General features: G+C 31.7%; 2 protein-coding genes across 4 annotated transcripts in view; both read left to right on the plus strand.

Moving 5' to 3' along the window:
- Window positions 1–8,878: 8,878 nt before the first annotated feature.
- Window positions 8,879–15,893, plus strand: LOC131840893 (uncharacterized). Of its 3 annotated transcripts, none has more exons than XM_059189096.1 (6): window positions 8,879–9,033; window positions 9,434–9,643; window positions 10,157–10,273; window positions 14,824–14,993; window positions 15,212–15,257; window positions 15,553–15,893. In XM_059189096.1, the coding sequence occupies exons 2-6, from the start codon at window positions 9,467–9,469 to the stop codon at window positions 15,625–15,627; spliced, it is 585 nt and encodes a 194-aa protein (XP_059045079.1). In that variant the 5' UTR covers window positions 8,879–9,033; window positions 9,434–9,466; the 3' UTR covers window positions 15,628–15,893. The 3 variants fall into 3 exon arrangements, with proteins under 3 accessions (XP_059045079.1, XP_059045081.1, XP_059045080.1); XM_059189098.1 differs by having other exon boundaries at window positions 15,212–15,340; window positions 15,553–15,628; XM_059189097.1 differs by lacking the exon at window positions 15,553–15,893 and having other exon boundaries at window positions 15,212–15,520.
- LOC131840892 (uncharacterized) overlaps window positions 15,842–25,277 on the plus strand; it is a 29,476-nt gene continuing 20,040 nt past the window's right edge. The window contains exons 1-3 of the mRNA XM_059189094.1: window positions 15,842–15,912; window positions 24,136–24,172; window positions 24,972–25,145. Of these exons, the coding sequence (XP_059045077.1) occupies window positions 15,890–15,912; window positions 24,136–24,172; window positions 24,972–25,145 (234 nt within the window). The 5' untranslated portion in view covers window positions 15,842–15,889. The remainder of the gene's footprint in view (window positions 15,913–24,135; window positions 24,173–24,971; window positions 25,146–25,277) is intronic.

Here is a 25,277-nt window from a genome sequence, read left to right on the forward strand (position 1 = left end):
GATTATGACGATGAAATTGGTAACTATTACATTTGTTTTCGTGATATAAAATGCTTTGAACTGTTTTATTCATTTCTTAACTTGAAAACAATTTGTAGATAGCAGCTATATCTACACTAGAACCAAAAGTTGGCGGCCTGCTTGGTCCTCTAGTTGTATTGAGCACAATTTGATGTTGTTTCGTGTTAACGATAATTCCGTCAACATAGTAACAGCTAAACAAACTATTCCTAGCGCATTTCTAGTATCGTGTTTATATACAATGATTATAAAGATTTAAAATTATTTCTCTTCTAGTTTTGTTATATTATGTCTTAGTGTATTTAAGTCACAGGTATAGTTTTTAGCATTATAGTTATTGTCATATTCATATATTTTTTCATAAACACTGTTTTAAACACTTGTCGATTACAAAATCGAGAAATGATCAGCAGGGCTGGTTTTTCTACTCAATATTGATTACAATTCTATCTATTTTTGTATTGTTCTAGATAACAATGTCAGTTAGGCTTTCATTAAACACGAAGTATGGGTTTATGCGTTGCTAGTGCACAATTCAAGATAGAAAAAATATAAAACAAGGCAATCCAAATCAATTCGGGGCAAGACAATCAAATCCATTTGTCGATCGAAATCAGTCTCCAGAGTAGACCACCGATAGTTGTCGAGTCGATATATAACGTGATAATAAATAATAATAATAATTCTGGATTACCCAATAATAACATCTTCACATAGCGCAACCTCTCCCACACTTGGTGTTAACCAGATAAAAGAAGAGAAAAGAAACGAATCCTTGCAAAAATAATAATATATTTTTTTATTTATTCCATTATGTTCTATTAGTATTATCACGTTATATATCCGGTTTGGCAAAGGTTTAGGTCTCATCATCCTAAAAAATAGGATTTGAAAATAAAGTTAAGGGTTGTCGTATTACTTTATATCCGATAAATTCGTCCGTCGGGTGTGGCCTTAGAGTATATCCAAAAAAATCCCGATTATGCGGATGATGTCGGAGTTGAAAACTAGTGACAAAATACACTTATTGTTTTTTTTTGACATTGCCAATGTTTCGTTCTCAATATTGTAAGAAACGTGATGCACTGTTTTGTGTAATCATTAATTTTGGTCTCATTGTTTTTATATTTTATTTGTCATTATTGTAGTCTAGTCGATAAGTTTATAGATATATATATATAAATTGCGGCTGCGCTCCCACTGAGTAATAGCTTTAGCAGCAATACTTGTATTCATTTACGCCATTATTTATTAATAAATGCTGAAGAAAAAATCTATTTTTTCATTTATTTACACTTTTATGTAAATTGTGCAGTTTGGTAATGCATATCCGTAACATTTATGACTATAATATCAAATCATTCTTAAGAGTTTGACTTAAGGGTGAACTTTTCGCGAATAATAGGGTGGTAACGCCACGCTCAGAGACGTCTAATGATTTCTCAAGTTACTCCTAGCAAAGGACACTCAGAGTTAGGTTAATGCACTACTTGATTTATTATATTTTAGTCTCAAAAATTCTGTATAGATTGACTGACTGCTGAGATTCTGATGTGAAATGGCGCACACATACCTAAGCGCTAATTTTACGCTTGAGGGACCGCCTAGGGGTCAACCATTTAGGCACCGTTGTCACGTAACACTGTCTGTAGGTATATGTATAATTAAGATCAAAAGCAGAAGCTTGACTAGCAGTGCGTGTAATAGCTTATCTGGCTAACAAGGAGGAAGGGCTTATCGACGATCACAACGACACCTCTGACCTTTGTGCATTTCCAAAATCGCTCCGTGCGTGTCCATTGTTAACGTGGCCTTGGTGGCTCAGCTATTGTTCACGGAGCGATTCTTCAATTTTCGCGTTTACATGAAATTTCACCTTGGATGATTTACAATTAAGAGGCGTTTTATCTTGTTTATATCTCTAGTAAGTACAACTTGTGTTTAAGTAACACCAGCGGTGTACACAGGCATTGCATAATTTATGGGTAAGAATACCAACCAAGTATGGCTTCATTTCATACTAGCGATCCCCCCGGCCTCATTCCATTGCAATTATTGAAAGTATCTCTGTTTACTTTAAAACAACGTATGATACGTGCTAGTACCTAAAGTAAGTAGCTATCTGTAGAGAGAGTATTTTAAAATGATATGATAATGCTTACAGTATTATAAGTATTTTTGAGGTTAATTTGCTTATGATGATAAGATATCGGTTTAATTTTTTTTATGGTGCATCGGTTTAATGTTTATTATATTAGTTCAGATTGAAAAAACGAAGCATACGGTTATAAAATACGATTAGTTACATGAACCGAAACGATTCAGTTACGTCTTATAATAACATAGAACACACCAAAGAGAAGTAGTTAATATAACGAAATGGAGATTTTCGAAAAAATTATTACTATCTATAAATTTTATTTTGTAAAGTTTAAAAAACAAGACAAGAACAAGACTTACGCTATAAAAAATTTTAGTTGATTTGTTTATTTTTCTGGATACTAATTGGTGCCTGAAGACAATTAATTTCGAATTGATTATCGAAGTAATATAATCACTATTTATATTCGATATATACTTTTATGCGAAATTGTCTCTATATTTTTGTGCATCTGTTTGATACCTTTTCACAGCGGCTGCAAGGATATTAATGAAATTTAACATAAAAATAAATTGCATCATGAGCAGCATATAAATTTTTTTACCTAAAAAGAAATTAACGAAGTCGCTGGTAACAGTTAGTTTACAAGTAGTAGTTCAACTATAGCTGAGGTAATGAGCAGGCCGCTGTATGCGTTATCTACATTCTTGGAGTCCTAACAAAAAAAAACTCGTATCTACGTATCTAGATATGAGTTTATTGTTAGGACGTTGTCATATATGCTTAAACATTTTCTACTTATGTGTAGGTATGTAGGTAATTCTTATGTTTTCGGACATACTTAATCATGTTGCAAGTAGGTGGTTACCTATTTTTCGTAGTTATGTTACAAATATCGCACGGTGGCCAGCTGCGGCGTGGTAATGGTAATAACATAGAGATAATGGAATCAGAGTGAACGACCCCTGATTCGCGCCACGCGACAGGTGGTCAGCCCTCTGCAATTTTAGGAATATCGCACACGAATTATTGGATCACGGATGACATATATTTAAAAATAAATTAGTACCCGAAAATATATGATACCCAGCTAATAATTAAAAAAACTATTAAAAAGACACACATAAACGGTGGTCTAGCAGTTCACACACACACAAACACATCGTTGTATTCTAATATGATCAGGTTCGATTCCTGGCTCCGAGCTAACTCTTGTTTTATGAGTATGATTATTTATATTGGTTTGGGTGTTTTTATGTATATTATGTTTGTATTTACAAAATAAAATTGTATTTCTTTATTGTACGCATTATGTATAAAAAGACACATAACTCAGAATAATAATGGGTATAAGGCGACCTTATCCCAAAAAAGGGATTCCTTTCAGTCAACCTTTGAGTGACTGAGAGGAATTGTGGAGTAGTGTATACAGGTAAAAAACATACAAATTGTCTATCAGATGTCCAGTATATCCCGCAAGTCAGGAACAGGTCAAGGCGACCAATTTCCTCTTGGTCCAATAGTTCGAAAATGGTTGAGTAAGTTGTGTTATGAGCTTAGGAGGTAATTCACATGCGGTCCCAAGGGTCAGTTGAGGAGTAGCACTTTCGCAAACATGTAAAAAATATTCCACTGTTTCCTCCCGGTTCAAATTGCTATTAAACCATAGTTAAACCGATATATTGAACATGTTAAAAAATATAAATTATCTCTTACTGAAAAAATTTTAATTTGTTACTTTATATGCTATTTTGAATAAATACGTTTTTATTATATATAATGTGGTAGGTACTAGTCAGCTGAAGGTATTTAATTATATTAGTGACCATTTGGCCTTTGATAAGAATAAATTTTATACACCATAAGTTTAAAGTCCATTTCCATCTATAGTGTGCGATATTCTTTATGGTTCCATAACAATTGATTCCCTACGAGTTTTCTTAAAAATTATTCTTTCAATTTTCTGCCGTATTAAAGATGATGAAAAATTGAATTGGGATTATTGTTTATTTAAGTATTTGTTATTTTATTGTCTACATACAAATAATTGTGATTCATTCTTTGTTCAAGCCTAAAAGTCCTAAATTTGAGTTGAAATGTATATCGGTCCAAGATGGAAGTGTTCGTTAATTGTTAGGTACCTACTTAGGTACCTAATTATACGATATATATTTAAATGAACATATAATTTAGCACACAAATAAACAATACCAACCTACTGGCTATCTTATTTCATGAAAGTAAAGTTGCGGTTTATAGTTAGCATTAGAAATAAACAAAAATTGATTGATCGCTTCACTAGTTACAAATTCCATTGTGGTAGTGCTGCATTGATGGCGGTTTGCATCTGTCACGTTAGTATGGAAAATCGAATTCAATGCCGTAGAAAGTGATACGAAAATGTATTATTATTTTAAATTGAATATTTTCTCACATAGAGAATGCTTAGATATATACCCACTACTAGTCCGCATTTGATAAGTTTCTTTCCTTTTTACAATGAAATGGAGGTCTCGGTGGTCTAGTTACCAACCCGCCTCTCCTCCGGTTGCATATTCGAATATCGCATGACACAAAGTTTTATATTAATGAGCATTATTTGTATCTTTATTTTTGGTGTTTATTATGTATTGACAAACTATGTATATATATATATATATATATATAACACTCCTCATCTAGAAAAGGTTGGCGACCACGAGGGATTGATTTCGTACTCGTTCTTTCACCCTATATCGGTGTAATGCATACAATTACCGTAGACGTTAATAGATTGCACTATAATTCTATTATCATTAATATTGGTCAAAGCAAGGGGTAATGTTTTTTAATTGTATAAATAAATGTTCTATCAAAATATTGTGCTATTTTGACAGAACAGTGAAATTAGATATTGGTATCTATTAATATGTAAAGTAAAAACTAAGTACCCATTTTTCGAAAATTGCGCGGACGGAGAAGTAGAAGTATCGCACACTGAAAATTACATAGAGAAGGAGCATTCCTCCTTGTGTTATCATTTCTTCTTGTGTTATAATAGATACATAGTAATCTTTATGAAGCAAGTCTTAGACAATAGAAATATTATAATATTCAAAATTTTATTTAAATTAATTAGGTATGGTCGAAATTAAACTAGGCGACGACTAGTATATTATAGACTGACATACATGCCTTCATAGATATATTAACTAGGTAGACTTCTTAATTATACCACAAATAACATAATATTAGGTACATAGTTTTATTTAAGGCAACATCCTTCGATGCAAATACAAAATGCCCTACCATTTTTTATTTCAATAATGCAATTGTTTACGTATGTTGTTTAATATTTATACCTAAAATATTGTGAAATAAATATTAAAATTTGAAGGTGTTTTGCCTTTATTAAATAAAAACAGATTATTAATTACCGTTTGGTAAAAATGATATGTGTTATTATATAACTAGCTGATCCAATAGATGATGTCCTGTCTTAATTATGTACCTACCTATATTTAATTTGCATAGGTATAATTTATATATTTTTTTCTTTCATAAGAACCTTCACCTAACTAAAATATACACAACAAAAAAATAATAAGCTAAATTGTTCACTTTTATGTTATGTTTACATGTGATACCGTAACCCTTGGAAATAGGGATTCATTTATATATAGATAGTTTGACTACTTAGTAGGTGACTACAATATAATATATTATAAACATAATGCAAGGTAAGTAGTCCCGGCCTTCTCACGGTCGAGGCGACAATGAGTTAATGTATAGAATCATAGAATCGTATGATTTACCGCTACACCGGTAACTTCGCCGTGGAAATATGAATTAGTTGAGTTCACACTGTCGAAACCACGCACGGAACCTGGGTCCGTGTAGGTTCAAGATCTTGGATAGGTATCTAGAACGGGTACGAATATTGTCTTGTTTTTGTAGAATATAACTAGACGAAAACAGTAGTATTTAGTCGTTTTATTTAGATATAATTTATGTGGATTTTGTTCATTTTAAGTAGCTACTCTACGAGTGTAGTTAGCAGGGTTGCCAACCTTAAAACGTTTTGCATCGAATCAATAGACAAATATCTAATGTCTTTCACATAAAAATTGTACAAGAATGATCATGTTCTCGAGCGGTTGGCATCCCTGTGCGATAAACAAAATTACGGTATACAGCATATATAAAAGAATATTTTATGCGATTTTAATATAATTGATTCTTCTATAGTGAGATAAAAGATTAGGTAATCATTACAATTTTGCTAAGGTAGAACGTGAAGTTGAGTATATAAGTTGAGGTGTAACTATATTTTTAATTTATCATTATACTTTGAAACAGCGACTTTCCAAATTGTAAATTGTTAACGACTATTAAATTGTGTTCATAACAAGTCTCTAATAGTAATCTAAGACTGGGTAGCTATAAAAAAAACCGCACAGTCAATCACACTATCTATATCTATTAATATTGTAAAGAGGTCAGATTTAATTGTTTTGCATGTATGTAATATATAAATCCAATATTGTAGCGATTTTAATTCTTTCACGCTGGCAGAGTCACGGGATATACCTAACTACTATACTAGTCCACCATAAGAATAAGAGTTCATTGTTTGGAATGAACTTTATATTAATATAATTGAATTTAAAATTACAGTGACTTCAATGTATGGGACGGAAATAAAATTTAGATCAGGTATGCAATATGATATGTTAAATATCATCATTGTATCATAGTAGGTAGAATAAAATTATATATTTTGTAATGTATAATACTAGTTACTTAGGACCACTCACACAGCGCCTTCTAATTCAATGTTTGTGTCGTGCGAGGTATAGAACTCGAGACCATCAGAAGTAAGACAGTATGTTAAACCGCTAAACCACCGAGGCTGTAATATTCTCACTTAGGAACTTTATACCAGAGAGAGCCTCTATCTACAAGGTCGGCTACGTGGGTACTTCTGACCTATTTCATCTACCAAGTAATTTGCTTTGCACGCTGTGTTCCGGTACGGAGGCATAATGCTTTATTTCTCAGGATTAATACGTCTATACGGGCATTGAATACAATTTGTAACGTCCTTACTATAATTAATTTCTATAGGCCATAATTACAACAGGCCGTTAATTTGTTTGTCATTTTATTCATAAATAAATATTGTAATTGAGAAGGAATATCTTGAAATTATTTTGCAAATCTAAGATAATTAGATAAACTGGTTATAATAAGTTTTTCTATATACCGGATTATATAAGTACGTCAGGTACTATCTATTAAATGTCGGATGAACTGTCAACTTAATAATTATTATTTAAATTCATTTGTATTCCCCGGTCACAATTTATGATAAAATATTATTCAAAGGATTGTTGCCGCAAGACACACAAATCATATGTAAGACGTAGCAGTAATTTTAAAAAGAAATATAAACGAAAATCACTGACTTAGGTCATTACAGTACAAACCAACAAATATTTTTCACATTAAGCGGTTTTCAAATAAAAGCTTTTGTGCTGATTTCAATAGAAATTTAAGTGAAGAGACTAACGGTTTGGCTAACTCTCTAACTATTCAGAGTTCGCTCTGCGGATCACCGTTCCTTTACTTCACTATCACCATATGTAGGTACCACTAATTTACCTACGACCAAATTTAAATACAGATAATCTGTTTTTATATTTTGAATATTTTGCTGGATAACAACTGGAATGTACCTAATGAATACAATAATATTGGTACATGTTAAGTCATAAATAAATCTTAGAATCGATATAATACGTGAAGCAAAAACTTTGTACCCCTTTCTAAGTATAACGGACGGACGGACGAGTATGAAATTTCGCAAACTTATACTATAAACAGAGCAAGAGCCAAAATTGTATATATACCTATGTTATGAAATTATGCATAATAAATAAATTAAATCATAAAAAAATAATTACATGCACTACCTTGTATTTGACGCACACATGCATAATATTTGACATTCGAACCTTAATAGTGTACAAACTTATAATTTCTATTATAATTATTAATTAATCGAATTTCTACCATTGGGCGACCATTAGTTTGTTCAAAACCTCGACCTAAGTCGTGATGATATTAAGATCAACACAAGTGAATTTGATAGTGAATCTAATAACTAAATGTATTTCATGCATAGAACTGTCGTCATATTCTTTTGTTTCATGTTACGTAGTACCTACTCTTAAAAATACCTTCACCTTTTTAAATATGGTTCACAAATCCTTCACTTTATAAAGGTAATATTTCGACACAGTAACATAATTGCCTATATAATTATAATATTACAACGCATTAAAAAAATGGACCGGAAAACCGCGAAAGTAGCTAGGACGAGCGCTTCGCACGATGGCGACCTTATGACATCAGTACGTGCCCTGTTATCGGTCACTAATATACCTAGTCAACTACTACGAATCTGGTAAACAAAGAAATAATCTCACAATACAACGACCTCTTATAGGTATAGTCCGTTTTTAATACTTACTATATTTTAATAAACAACATTGACCTGTACCTGTACCCTGTAGGTAGGTATGTATTGCAAATGTCAAAGTACATATATTTATTTATTCTTAAAATCTATTTCTCTCAAAAATTGTATATTCTTAATCAATCCTACTTTTACTTCTTCAGAGATACCTATCTAATAAATCCTGTAAATAAATAAAAAAAAACGAAATCTGAATTAACGTCATCTTGAAATATTCAGGTTAATTAACACGAGCTGGATGACAGTGGCGTCCGTCAATTTTAATTCTTATGTTATTTTATTATTCTATTACTTAATTTTCTAAATTTACTGTAATGTAATTTTGTTGTTTTTCTGAAATTCTCCTGTAGTTTAGAAGAAAGTACCGATAAACTCCAAACTAATACCAAAAGTAAGTTACGGCGTGTATTTGCCTATATTTATTCTTTGAAGTACATACCCATTGTATACATTTGGAGTCTCCCACCGTCTCTCATATTAATTAAGTTAATTTGTTTATAAACTAGAGTCATCTGAAATATAAATTGACGCCATAAAATGAACTCTCGAATTTATAATGTACCTATAAGTCGGGGTGATAAGCCATCGTGGTCATCGTAGTATCGAAACATATTATGTACACATTTTAAATATTTTATATTTTTTTATTATCTATTATTATTTGACATAAAATATTATTATTATTCTATTTATTACTAAAAACTGTCTTTCCCTAATTGCATTTACCATTATAATATAAATACAAGCCCTACGCTTACATAATAGTGTTATCTATTTACTTTGATTTATAGTTATTCAAGCTAATTTAAATTATTACAAGTCGGATGGCCTGTGAGCACCACCCGTTTAATGCCCGGGTTGATTCTGAGTACATTTGTGAACCAGACAGCTGGAGGCGACATTGCGGATGCATTAAAACCAGTGATAAGCTGAAGAAAATACTGAAATGTTTCCCTTCACCACCGCCACCCACCCCGGTCAACTCGACATACACCACTGCTGTTCAGTATTTCATTGTTAATTACTACACATTATCTCTAATTTCGCTAATTATCTCTTAACTATGATTATACTAATACTTATAAGTAGGAATCTAAAAGAAGACAGCGAGTTTTGTACGAGTATAGTAAATTTCAGAATCGTATCAGAGTGTACCCGATATAAGAAATTAGTTCACTTTTTGAAATAAACATTTTAAATGTCTCTCTGGATAAATTACGACTAAAAAAAAATACACATACATATTTTTTATAAAACATAATATGTGTGTATTTTTTATTTTATACATAAAAATATCACAAAGTTGAGTGTCAAGGGGAAGTAGGAGGAGATTACTAGTAAAGTATTAAAATATTCGAATTTTATTTTTGTAATTGTATTGACAAACAAGCTGACGGCATCCCTACACGGGACGGGTGGTATAAACTCGTAGCCGTCGCTATAAACAACAATACCATGAAAAACTTTCTATATTTTTATACATCCCATGAAGAATATGTAATATTATATTTCAGTTCGACAATACATGTATCTCTGGTTATTGTACCCATCAGTCCATACCAGCTCAGACATACGGAACGGACACACTTGTACCTAAGAAAAGTAAAGACTTCAAAGAATTGCCAGAAAAAGTAAGTATCCAAACCTTTCGTACCTACTTGTAATAATATAATGTAACACTAGTAATAATATAATATTCATACAGACAAAACAGTCTACAACTATCGATATAATACATTTATTCTTCCCGTCAATCACCTGTCCTATTCCAACGAGGAAACGAAATTATTACGGCCCGAGCCTACGAATCACAGATTATCCTGGAGCGATCTCACTGTTCTGAGGATGGTCACCCAACAGGTACATAGGAGTTGGGTGGCCACTGCTACCATTTCTTTAGCTTCGAAGCATTCTCTAAGAGTACTATCTGTAAAAAAAGTAGGAAATTAAGGTTTAATTATTCTTTTCTTAGTTGTTGACTAAGGTAAATCAACAATCCAAGTGGCAGTTGCTAGTTTCTTCATGGGATGTATAAAAATATAGAAAGTTTTTCATGGTATTGTTGTTTATAGCGACGGCTACGAGTTTATACCACCCGTCCCGTGTAGGGATACCGTCAGCTTGTTTGTCAATACAATTACAAAAATAAAATTCGAATATTTTAATAGTTTACTAGTAATCTCCTCCTACTTCCCTTTGACACTAGACTTTGTGATTTTTTTATGTATAAAATAAAAAATACACACATGTTTTATAAAAAACATATAGGTGTATTATTTATTTTTTTTAGTCGTAATTTATCCAGAGAGACCTTTAAAATGTTTCTTTCAAAAAGTGAACTAATTTCTTATATCGGGTACACTCTGATACGATTCTGAAATTTACTATACTCGTAACAAAACTCGCTGTCTTCTTTTATATTTCTACTTATAAGTATTAGTATAATCATAGTTAAGAGATAATTAGCGAAATTAGAGATAATGTGTAGTAATTAACAATTAAATACTGAACAGCAGTGGTGTATGTCGAGTTGACCAGGGTGGGTGGGGGTGGTGAAGATTTGTGGTTAATGTTCATCTATATGCATGGTCCGTAAAAATATACATTAGTTTATGGAGGTTTACAGTATATACATATAAATTTCAGTTCCCTGTAATAAAATTGATTGTTAATAATGCACGATTTAAAATCTTTATATTATTTTTGTTATTTTCTTATATAATAAAATAAAATTAGCGAAGACTACATTTTAATCTTCACTCAATCCTAACAACGGTTTAGTGAAACATCGTGACATGGGGTGTGTTCGGGTCGCGCGCCCCCGCTATCGGCCATCGCGTTCTTCTTCCGCAATTCCTTGTCGTTACTGAGAAATGTCTCCCTTTGATGTGTTGCCGGCGAACCGCCTTTTCTTTTACTTATTATTAGTACATTTACATGTAACTATTAGTAAAAGCAACATATCTAACAAAATGTCCTTATTAATATATTTTAATGGATACTCAAATTCGATCCAGAAGTGGCATTTGCCACTAGTTTGGAATCTAGTTTCAGTCGCAATAATGATGTCAATAAATGATGTTGTTAACATTTTTAAAAATATAGTACATAGTTTTTATATATTTAAAAAACAACTCAAGTTTATATTTTCAAATCTATGTTGCAATCAAATGTTTCATATTTATTTATGTCTATAACTAAGTACAGTAGTTGAATTTATTTAACTGACTATGTTTCCGTCTTTCCCAACAATTGTTTCGACACCATCCGGAAGTCTTCTACTTGGTAAATACGCTGTATTCGTCACAGCATCTTCCCTCTCCTCGCCAGTGCGTATTTTTCCTTTATAATGTGTAATTCCCATACATAATCAATTTATTTCAGAAAACTAGATAGAAAAGATATCTAAAATCATTTGGCGATCATTCAGTTGATAGTATAAGCTTAATAGATATAGAAGTGAATAAATTCCACAGGCAAGTAACTGGTCTGTGTATTTTAAAAGGATAACGTTATAGACGTAATGATTATGTTACTATGTCTAAAATCTGAGAATAATAGTGCAAAGCATTTGATATCGTTTGAGCGTAGGCAGAGCGATGCGGTAATGGACGCTCGTGACGTACGATACCATCGGGTGGTCGTGACAGCCTCGCGCCCTTCTTACTGACTGCAACTACAATTATATAAAATCAGGACACTAAATATAATATCCTTACTTCTTAGAATATTATGCGGTACAAGTACGCTCATGACTAATTTCGTACTTAATTGTCACACCTCTATGTCTAGTTAACTAAATAATATTCCATGTGAAAGTGTGTAAAGTGTTACAATGTACCTAAATTTTCTCATAACGTAATAGTTACCACTTAATGTACTAGCTAGCATGATTCATGTTAAACTTAGGTTCATTTCACTACTTTCCTGAAATAACAATATTTTTTTAAATAACATGATGGTTACACCACCTAGTTTGATGCAATCATGTTGATAGCTAATTATCGACTCATATTCGTTTGCTTGGGCCTTGTCATACGAATTTTATGAAGTTCTGACCTCTCCCCTTGTCCTTGTCAAATTTTTTAGATATTAATCATATTTTACAACTTTATTAAAATAATTAATTAATTAATGTAATATATAATCTGTTAGAAGTCATAATTATTGATCTCAAAATATATTATTTTTTAATAATTCCTAGAATATTCTAACAAAAGGTGCTCCTGTTGCTATGACACGTTCCGAGTCCACCCCAATCTAGATTTTATTCTTTACGCAACCGCACAACCTACGTTGTAGTTTGTAGGGGAATACTTTACATAGCTTCGTGTCGTAAAAATCCTTGTAAAAAACAGTTACCTACGTATTATACAAATACCGTAGTACCTATTACAACTCCGAATGTAACTCTCAAATTTATAGCATTTTATAGTTACGTAGAATGACAAAAATATTTTTGTTTGTTCATTGTTGTACCATTACAGTTATTATGTTATATTATGTTCTGTAATATACTATAGTTGTTTTTCTTTTTTAAATCAAGTTTTTATTAAATATGTTATCTATAGTAAAAATATTTATGAAAATATTATCTGGTATGCTGGCATACCAGATAATCTTTCAACCACTGGTGGTTGCGTTTGCGGCGTTCCTTTTCTATTTTCATTCCTATTTTGCCCATTTTCCTTGGTCACTTCGTTTTCTGATGTTTTGTCGCATTCATTATGTTTGACTTTGAAATATTCCTGACATCAATATTTTGTACATAATTTGTGTTATATATAAGATATATATGCAATTATTAGGGAATTAATTAAGAAATTAATTATGAAATTAAATAGATATATTTAGTTAATTGGCACAAGTATTATATATTGATTGTTTGTCATATCTTTATACCTATATATGTACGCTAATTCCATATCTTGTTTTGTGTCTAATGCAAGTATATACATATTTACAATTATTATTCTTGATTATTTTTGTGTAAGTATCGTAAGTGGCTTATTTCCTTCCTTTTTACTTGCGAAATGAAAATTTTCATTCTTTTGTTATCCGGCAACAATACATAAATTTGATAAAGATTTACCGGACATGATAGCGGATAGCGCGAAGGTCTATCCACATCTGATGCATATTCACCGATACCACCGTTTGTTGCAAGTGTTTCGTGTTAACATAATAAAGCCTTGTTTGTACACAAATGAGGCTACCGACACGTAATTCTGGTGTTAATGCTTTATTATAAGTATTTAGATACGGATCTCTCTAGGTTAAGACCAAGTACAGTTTAGTGTTTAATGCTATTGCCGAATTAGTTTAGTCTAAATGTTTGTTGAACTGGCGAATCCTCAGTCACGCCTACAGTAACGGACTTTTTTTATGAGATTGGTCTTAAGTTGTTATCATTTAGTGTTATAATTAGATTTTTATTGAATTGTACTTTGTACAAAGTCAAGATACCTCTGTCTGCTCTATTTCAGCTGAGACATAGGTCAGCTTACTTTGTAGGATTGATAGGGCAGTGAAATTGTAGGCTACGAAGACATGACGTAATAGTCCTGCGGAATAGCAACGCATTAGTGTCATATCTGGATTTGTATCCGTGTTGTCCATTTAGGTGTATAGGCGACGGTTACCACTTACCATCAGCATGTGGGCCATCAACTTGATTACCATATCAATTGCTTAAAAAATATGGTTACACGCCTAAGAGATTATATTACACATATCATAGTCGGGCTCCCAAAAGTAAAGTTTCTGCAATGCTTTATCTGATGCTAACGTAAGGCCTACTGGAATAATTGGAATACAACCAATTATTTAAATTTTATTAATAAAACATAATAATGGTATAATATTTCACCACTCGTTTTCGTTACCAGAATATCGCAAGAGGCATGTAGTCAATTATAGAGTAACAATAAGTACCCTGGTCAAATTTCACAATCTAACTTATAACTATGTAGTCCTAAGTCTAAACAGAAGTCAAGTTATGGATATTATTATAATATTTTTCATACCTACCAATCACAGATACTTCGCTATAGTGAAGAGAGCTCCGTTAATAAAAAGGACGAACGATATTTTCATATCACGTAATAATATATTTTGTCGTGAAAATTGAACTTTAATAAACAGTAACTAAGTAAAGTATCGACTGAAATTCACCCTACAGGCATCGCAGGAAGTAAGCAGCAGGTCGTGGCGGATAATAGCGGAGTTGGTACAATTACTGCAGTTGTCTGTGAGTGCAACAGCACTTGCATTGTACTACCTCATCTACTGTTACATGCAGCTGGTCTACTACACATTACGAAGTGCTCTGTATTTCCACCATGCTGATGGGTAAGCAATAGACCTTCTTTATATTTGATTTCAAATCTTGAAACCCTTTCTGGAATGGCACGCCATCTTACGGGTTCAACTATATTTAAAAGAAGCTATTGATTATATACACACGAAATATCGAAATCGGAATTAGGTGACAAATATAATAGAAAAAGCATCAAATTTAAGAATGATGTATATGAAATACAATATAAATGTGATATATTTTGTTGTAGGCCCATGAAAATAACAATAGGCGTGGTGGCAGTCACGTCATTGGTGGTGGGTTTCAATTTGGTGCTACGTATGGAGAGGCTCATTGGATTGTTTATAATACAACTCTTTGTCTAGCTACATCCGTCTATGTAATAGCCGTTAATTATAATACTATTACCATAGATAATATAATATTTACTGAATATACTATATTGAATAGAATGTTTCAGACATCCAGTGTCCCAAATAAAAGCGACTGTAAGAAATGATTAAACTGAGTATACAATGCGAACTTTTTTTTATTCACGTCTGAGATATGCGCTAAATGGTAGTTTTTTCATTAGCTTCTAATTACTGTCAGGTAAGTCGACTCGGAGACGAATTGAGCGGAACGGCTGCGTCGAAGCTTGCACCTGGACATTGTTTCCCCAAATAGTTCAGTGAGCGATTAAGGTCCCCCCACTTGTGCTTTTGTGTGAGTTCACTGCTGCGGGAAGTATTTCGCGGATGAAGTGGCACGTCGGAGGCTGACGTCGGCCAACACTTGATTGTCGGCCGTCGCACGACGCGCGCACACAACGACGCGGTTCCGTCGCGGTTCTAGCATGCGCGATTTTCGTGTTCCAAATTCAAAATTGTTGTTTTAGTGTAGCCAAGTGTAAATGACAGTTCAATACAGTGTAAGCGAGTAAGTGCGTATGAAAATGATGCTGAAAGTGAGGTAAGTGGAGTATAACATTTTGTTTATATATCATTCAATGTTACCAAAACAACCGACATAATATATTTTTAATTTATTTTTATTTCTAATAAAGTTTATGAGACAATTTTGTAATTAAAAAATGCAGGCATAAGGGTTTGTGAGTCGGAATTTTCAGGAATGGATACAATCCTTTAATCACACATCATCCTTACAAATTTTCAGGATTTGTTTTAGTTCATAAATTTAATTGAGTTCTACGTTTACTACAATATCATAGATAAATCTAACAAAATCTATAAAGCTTGAATTACGTTTTAAGCGTTAGTATTTAAATATATCTTAAAATGTATTAGTCACTAAACACAAATGCATCTTTTAGCGGCTAATTAAAAATAATATTAATATAATATTAAAAATAAATTATATTAATAATATAAAAATAAATTATTAATCAATAATTTCAAGTATTTCATTAATATTTATATGTAGATAACATTTATATTTGTATAAAAATTTAATATTGTTTTTCTGAATTTTAAACTACTAATTTAATACAAGTGGACCTATCACAAATTAGTAGTACTATTTAAAATAGATCTAATATTACTCTCCTACAAGGAGAAAGAATACTATTGATTATAAAAAGGATAATTGAAATTGTGAAATTGGCTGTAGGATATATATATGATTAATTTTTTTTTATCAACTATTTCCTGTATATTATATATATATATTGAAATTGTATGTAAAATAAGAGCATTGTACAGTTGTTTAACGAGCAGATAATTAATATTTGTACAAATTCGGCGTGCAATAAAATTATATTTGTACTGGTTCTGTGGCCCCGCTATGCTTGACCGGCTTAAATAGCATCGCTTATTCGCTCCGATCACTTCCAAATACAGCGTTTCAGCAGGTGTTCAATACTCATTGGATTTGATCAAGCTTAGTTTATTAATGGTCATTGTTTTACACTTTTACCGCAATCTTTTAATTTATATGCCAACTTAAAACCGATGTGTTGTTTACGAATCGTATTGGTACCTATTTACCTCTAACTTATTAAAGAAAGAACAAAAAAGAACGCAATAGTGATTTGTCATATACAGACGACATATACAAACAATACAAAAAAAAAACATTTAAAATATAGGATAAAGATACAACTGTAATACAATATTAAATTATTACTACTGTAACTGTCATAATTATTTTATTTCTACATCGTATATAAATACTAGCTAAGCCGGCAAACATAGTTTTGCAATAGAGATTTATATCCCTATTAAAAAATAAAGGTTGGTAGTAGAAGCGCAACAAGCAATATGTACATAAATGTTTAATACATCATAAAAAATTAAAATAACATAAAAAATCGGGTTCCCCTTATCATTTAGGAGTTTAAAAATAGATAGACAACTTTTTCTAGGACCTACTGAGTATACATAATATAAAATACATAATATATATAAAATTTAAAGAAAATCGGTTAAGCCGTTTCGTAGAAGCACAGATAACATAATATTACATAGTAGAAGAATGACTACTAACACCGTGACTACTGTAACTACTTCCAGAAGTTAGAAAGTAGAAATATATTTTCTTCTCGTGCTTTAGTGGACATTGATCACGTAACTACGCAGGTATGAATGTTTGAAAAGTTTTTGAAATATTTCCACTATCCTCATTTGGGCTTGTTATTCAGTTTCATGAATAATGTACACAAAATCACCTTTCATTTATTATGACAGAGTATAAAATTATCCAGCATCGATTTTGCGGTTCTTCTACAGCTGTGGTTAAAATATATAATCCGCTGGAGTGGTTGTAGAATACTAACACGTCGCTTCGAGCGGGTTGTGAGGTTTTTGGTAGAAATTAATGTAAAAATCGCATACATGTCACCCTCTTCCTTTCGAAAGTAGATGAATTTGTTAAGAATATTTCAGATACTAAAAATATGGAAAAATTGATTGATGTAAAATAGATAGTTTACTACCTAACTATATTATTTTCATGTCGATATGCCAAATGGAAGCGATCTTTCAACCGACTGCTAAAAAGAGATCATTATATGATTTTTTTTCTATATATTGCCTTATATGTGCTCCAAATAAAAACAAAAAAAAACAAAATACCAGAATGCATAAATTACAAATCTGGCTATATTGGTCTTAGCCGTTGTTCTCCCGCTGTGGGTATAATCTACCCATATAAATATGTAAATAACATATTTATATGGGTAGATTATAATTACCACTTATAGTATAGACGTAAAGGGGTTGTTAGCAATACAGATCAGATCAGTAGCACCATTTGTAGTATACATATATATATATATATATATATATATATATATATATATATAGGATACACATACATAGGATATACATACATATATAATAGGATAACTTTAACGTGAGCTCCTCAGCCAAATACCATTTGAATACAATCCTGGTAAATTCGCTACTTTGGGATAACTGGATACTGTATCTTCATCTTCTCATCTTCAACTGTTACCTCACCATCGTCTACCGTTAAAGCAGGCTGTGAACCATTATCTGGATGATAATAAAAGTTTGAGATGTAAGCACGTGTGTTATGCTGGCACCTAATTATTAAACATTCGTCAGTTTATCGCTCGGCGACGAGACGAGGTGCAAAAAGCCGCGATGTCAAGCGAGCCGTGGCGCGCGCTAACGGTGCGTTCCGCTCCAAGTACGCACAACCCTTAGGATTTGCTATCCAGTCTAAAAAAATACAATTTCTGGAGTATACAGTAAATTTCAGACTAATTCGTATATCCACAAAGGCGAAATATGATTGTATGTCACTGCCTTTTTTAGTCAACGGTGCTAAAATCTTTTTCATTGAACATAGCCAAAATGTTATTTCTTATTTTATTAACAATGTAAAAAATATTCAATACTACTTATATGTCATTAAACAAATTTTAATTGTATTATTGTCTTTTTTGGGTTATGGGGCAGAATTGTTTATTTAATTTCTACTGTATTAAATATAGCCTTTTCTGGATTTATTAACATTATTAAAGGTTTTTAGTACTACCCAGCCAGATTTAACACATCCACAGTTCTTTACCTTTAAATGTAACTCTAATTAAACTCTAATTATGGGGAGTCAAAATACAAATAGAAAATTCTAAAACATTTTACGCCCAATAAACTAAAAGATCTTTGTAAATTAGAAAAAGTGGGGATTTATACCAATAATTATATATACACATTTGCAGTAATTGAGTAACTTTAAATAAAGTTGCTGTTGTTGTAATATTTTAATAGCGTCTAGCTTCATAAACTTAGTAAACCCAAGGCTCCCATTAATTGCAACCGGGATGTTCCCGTAATTTGTTTATATTAACATAATTAAGTTGTAAGTTATAAAAATATTTAATATTTTTGTTGCATAATATGTTAATTGCAACAATAATAGTCGGCCTTGACCATAATGACCTAGTTAGTTTGATGTAGCGGGCAGGAGGAAGTGGTAATGAGGCCGCAAGATATAGGAAGCGGTGCGAGGCCGAGGCGGTTCCGACGGGCGCCCGCCCGTTATACCTCGCGATCATACACTGGATGAGCCTTCCTTTCTTACACAATGCTAACCTTCCGTGTGGTGACGAATTAATAATAATAATAACATAGGATAATTCACACATCGCCACCTAGCTAAGCAAAGTTTGTTTTCAACAGATAAAAATAGGTACTTATATACGTTGTTTTTGTAAATATTATTAAGTTATATAATACATATAGAAGACCACCCAGACCAATAACAACAATCATACTTATGAATATATAAATGTTTGCAGAATGCGAGGAATCGAACCCGCAGCTATCGCAAATAAAACGGTGTGCTGAATCGCCAGACCATCAAGATTGCTACTGTTGAATATAATGTAACACTATGAAACATTCAAAAGTTTAATATTATTAACTGCTTACAGAATCCTAAAAAGATTGTACCTGAACTTTTTTTTATTTGCCTAACCTAACAAATATACCTAGAGACCATAGAATAAAACAAATAAATGTTAGGAAGTTGTAAACCAATTATGGAAAAATGTAGATGAGAATTAATTTATATGCAGTCGAAGTGGGAGCAAGAGGTATACCGAGTCTCTCTACAATCTTCTAAAAAATCTTGGCCTATTTAGGAACTGCAGTGGGTTATATCTAAAGCTACATTGCTAGGCTCCTACTAGATTTGGCTGGGCAGGGAGAGAAAAACGAGCGGTGATGGGTGAGTGTAAACGTACTTCGGCAAATAGGCCCCTTAAACCTAGACTTTGGTTACAATCCCGGGAATTGCTCAGATTTTCCGTCTTTGCCACACGATGGACTCGGCACCCGCACCGTGAATCCACGGAATGCTAAGAAGTGCTCTCTTAGTAATCAATAAATGCGATTGGTTTTTCTGAAATGCTTGTAATAAGTTGTTAAGTTCAACTTCATACCAAACGAGTCGCGAGTTGATAGAACAAAAGACATAAACGAGCGTTCAGCGTCAGTTGTTTCGTGTACTCGTGTCACCGTTACATAGCTTTATAATAATTGTAAGAAAATTTACTATTAATAGAGTATTCATAAAAGCGATTGTGAAAAGTTATTAATAAATTATTTTATTTATTAAATATTTAGTATCTGCCTATAAAATATAAAGGAAAATAAAACACTTACGCCAGTAAAAAAAAAAACATTTTCGTTCATGTTATAGATTGTTAATAAAATGTGAACCTAATTTATTAAAGCAAATTAAGAACTGTCCTAAGCATTTAAAAGAAAGTGAAGCCTTTTAAGTGGACTATATATAGTTTTTCCGATATAGTGGAATACTATATGGTTGTTTTGCATCATGACATCCTGACTTCGATTGTCGGTCTGTCGACTTTAGAAAGGATTTTTTTATAAGCTCGTTCTCATTGTTCTGAGGATATATTATATTATTGAGGCTTTAAATTAAAGTAGTTTCAATATCGGTTTATGTCAATTTCAAAAAGCAAGAGGTCCGTCTAATATTTTTTTAAGCAAAATACCATTTAGTGATGCACAGAAAGTCACGAAATCTCTCATCTATTTCAACAACACTGGTTCGAGATTAAATTTCTTTTTTTTTTGTACAGACAATATCGGTTCAGAATTTGCGCTAGAAAAACTCAGTTGTACTAAGTACCTTTTTTCTGAAGTCATCTAGCAATTTTTCATTTTAAATATAATAATTTTTGCATCGTATTCTAAATCTGTAGATATGTATATGAGTATGTAGCTAGTACGCGAGCCCGTTACGCTGGTGACTAATGTTTTGTTACGCACGCATTTGTAGATTTTGGTAGTGACAACTGTTTCCCATTCTCATACCACAATTTAACGTCATTTTTCATGGTTAGGTATCTCACGATGTACGTGTTGCGATTTTGCGAAGTAGAAGTGCTACAAATAACAATAATATAATTTTGCATGACTTTCCGTTTTGGAATTATGCAGTGGAGAGAAATATTGGTAGGTGGATATCAATCAGTCGTCTGTTGTACTCATAACACAAATTGCTTGGGGCTAGATGGTGGTTAATTTTCTATACCCTAAAGCGATCTAGAACAGTAATATCTTTATTCATATAGGTGATATATGTGAAATAAATTTATTATTGATCTGGTTAGAGAAAATGACTCTTACTTACAACTTTCTGAATGGATTTTACGGATTAATTGATATTTAATAAAGCAATCCAATGAAATGGAATCAAACCAATGATCATGGTTTTTACCGTGTGACAAGCATACAATGAATTGCGGGTTTGTGGACTGATTTGTCAATTTCAATTACGGTTCGGTGGTGACAAATTTGGGATCATTGACTCTTTTGACTTATCCTTAAACAAAATAACACTATTATTATTATATGGCATTATTTAGCATTTAGTATATATGATAGCTTTGTGGCGAGGTTTACTACTCGGACTTAAAAAGGTCTAAAAATTTTATTGGTATCGGCTGTGTCAAGTAATATTTCTGAAGTGAATGTTTGATATCAGATATAAGAATTTAAAAATAAAACCGTGAAACTGCGACGCCAAGCGAAATATGGCTGTCAAGACGTCGACAGTTGAAAATATTACTGATATTACACCTGGAAGAGCTGTCATGATGGTATATTATGATTATTATGTTAATACTTATAATGAAATTTGAAGGAAACAGTCTTCAGATACGTTTTGGATGTTATCTTTGCTTACACAATAAAAGTACTATGACCGTACATAAGAAGATCTTTATACCTTACCGAGGTATGGTATAAAGATATTACTGAATGTAAATATAAAATGTACCACTTGCTCACTTATTTTCCTATGGCACAAATATGTCTACTCTCTTATAGAGAATAAAAGGGAAATAATTTGTGTGAACTTTTGATGAGTTTTGCATCATACAATGATGCAAAACTCATCAAAAGTTCACACAAATTATTTTATTAAAAACAGTTTCGTATCTTTTTTTGTATAATTGAAATTTAATAATTGTAGTTACACCTTATACGGAAGCAACAAGAAGTAAGAATTTAATAACCAATGGTTAACCGACACAATTTTTTTATTGCTGTGGCGGTTAACCCTAATTTAAATGTAACGGTTTTATTATTTTTATCAATAAACATACTTATATCCACATACATTATAAAATATCGATATAATATTGGAATTTCAAACAAGCTGACGTCAAACCTGATATGTATTCATATGTCTAGTCTCATAACAGCTCTACTGACATCACGTTATCATGTGACGTCTGTGATACAACTAATGTGATAAACTATTTTGGGGATTGCAAGTTAAGTGCCTCTTATCGTATAATTCCATAGACTTGAAGAAGAGGTTTTTCAACTGAAACAGCTTACTAAGCAAGCTGTTTGGCAAAAGTGAGGTACTCACTTTAACAGTGAATATGGGAAGTGCTTCCATCAGGACATCGTAACTATGAAGAAAACGGTATCAAAGCCATTTCAATGGTTTACTTTACTGCTTATGTTATACAATGCTTTATTATGGCAGATTATTACTGTATTTTTGTCGAAATATTACAGAAGTAGAATATATGCGAAAAAACCACTTCGCAATTTTACTAACCATTAAAATAACTGGATATATTTTATTTTTTCCAAAAAATATTTATTTGTTTGCTAATAATTGAATACAAATTTGTATATACGTGAGTGGTATTTATATTTAGTAGGTAAAAAGAAATAATAAAAGTCCTTTATTCGAATAATACTTTTTTAAAGTAATAATTAGAACACCACTGTAATTTATGCGGTATCTTCAGTAAAATCTTATAATTATTTTTGCAATCCTATTTGCTCCCATATTGATCATACTTCAGGGTAATTTTGTTACGGTTGATATTATTTATTTATTTTAGTCATTCAAAAATGTTCATTCCCGTTTTCTATAGGGTAAGTCAACGACGGTTGACTCGCACCATATACATGTTTCTATACGAACAGGTTCCGACAGTGTAAAAAATGAATTATTTAATAGTACAATTGCCGATGGATAACGTGAGTTATAAAATTTTCTAATACGACAAAAAATGAAAATATAATATATATTGTTTATAAAGAACAATTGTATCGTAACCACAGAAGTAATCGATATAGACAGACATCGATTCGCTTCCATTTTGGTCGTGCTCTGTCATTACCCTGCCGTGTCTTTTGACCCGGCATTAGCCGGCCACGCGGCGGGGTCATTATGGTCAGTGTAATGCCAACTTTATTATTCTTATGGTAATACAATAAATTGTAATATTACGTATCACGACCGAGTTAACTCGCGTTTACATTTGTTTGCTAATATTATGCTATTATAATGTATCACGTTTCTTATTAAATTCTATTCGCCTGTATCATTTCTTTGAAAGTTTCAATATAATGATTGTGTATAAAAAATAAAAACTACAGGGATCTATCTTAACAATAAATAGAATTCTACTTAATAATGGATTTATTATACATATATTTACATGTTTCTTTTAATGTCAACTAATTAGAAATTTTACTGGACTTCATATGAAAACTATTTTTTTAAATGCATTTCTTAGGGTTTTTCAATGACCTTTGGTTTTAAGCAAATAAACACTATTTTATAAATTCAAATATTTTTAAATAATTTTATGAAATTATCTTTCAAACATGATACCTATTAACACTTGACTTTGGTTTGTTACAGGCTGTTGGTTATGGGGAGTTTACTTCTATTTATAAGGGTGAGTTCTTAAATAACTTTACTAATATAGAGATAACCAATACCTATATGTGTTATTATAACTACTGCCTGCCATACTATGCCTACATTACTCATATAATTACACTAAAGTATGTCCTTAATAACTCTTATTATACCTTATTAAATATATGTATAACCAACGGGTTAATTAACTAAGTGAAAGTGTTTATTTATTATCTTTTTAATAGTTTTGAAACTATTGATTCTCGTAGAACAATAAGAATTCAAATGAAGAGAAATTTAGGACGTTAGGTATTTATTTTTTAGTGTTTGGTTTTGGCACTAAAGTATTTATGTCTAATTCTCTAATGAATAGAATGAATAGATTAATGTGATGGTGACCTAAAATTTCTCTGAAAAAGTATTCACTTTTTAAGTATATATAAAAAAATACTCTTTAAGAATAAAAATATAAGTAATTTTATTTACTTCTAAAAACATTAGATACTTTAGATAATTTAGATTACAACTAATTTGTGAGGTAGTGTAATTTTGTTTAAATGCAGGATCATATCTGTGAGGCCAGTTTATCATATCAAAGACTCTTGTCATAAACCTCACCTCTTCAAATGCCACACATAGCTAATATTTATTAGTTTATTAATGAATATTTTCTTGTATTTATTTGAGCAGAAAACAAGTATCACCATATCTTTTTTACATTATTACGTATAATTATGTAAATTTTCGTGATAATCACTTAAACCGTTAGAGAGTCACAAACATAATCTCATTCCATTGCATTTATATTTAACCTTGTTATGTAATTGCGGTTGTAGAATGCACAAGCAGCAGTTAATCATCATGATGATGAAAGCACTTCAGCCGAATCCTCGGAGTCATCAACGGAGATCACGGTAGTGGCTGTCAGTTCATCATCATCAGCGTCCTCAGAAGTTCACGAGGGCTCGGGTGACGACCCTCCTGACCCACTGCCATCCACACCAACAAAGGTACATTTAATTGAAATAAGGTTTTTAGTATTATTATTATTAAAATAAATAAATATAGTACATATTTTTCCGTTTTAATAATAATAATATCCTAGTATTATTCATTCAGTCTCATTTAGTCCCGAACTAAGC

The sequence above is a fragment of the Achroia grisella genome, unplaced genomic scaffold (assembly GCF_030625045.1).
Source record: "Achroia grisella isolate CSIRO2021 unplaced genomic scaffold, CSIRO_AGI_Agris_v1 utg152, whole genome shotgun sequence".
NCBI classification, from domain to species: domain Eukaryota; kingdom Metazoa; phylum Arthropoda; class Insecta; order Lepidoptera; family Pyralidae; genus Achroia; species Achroia grisella.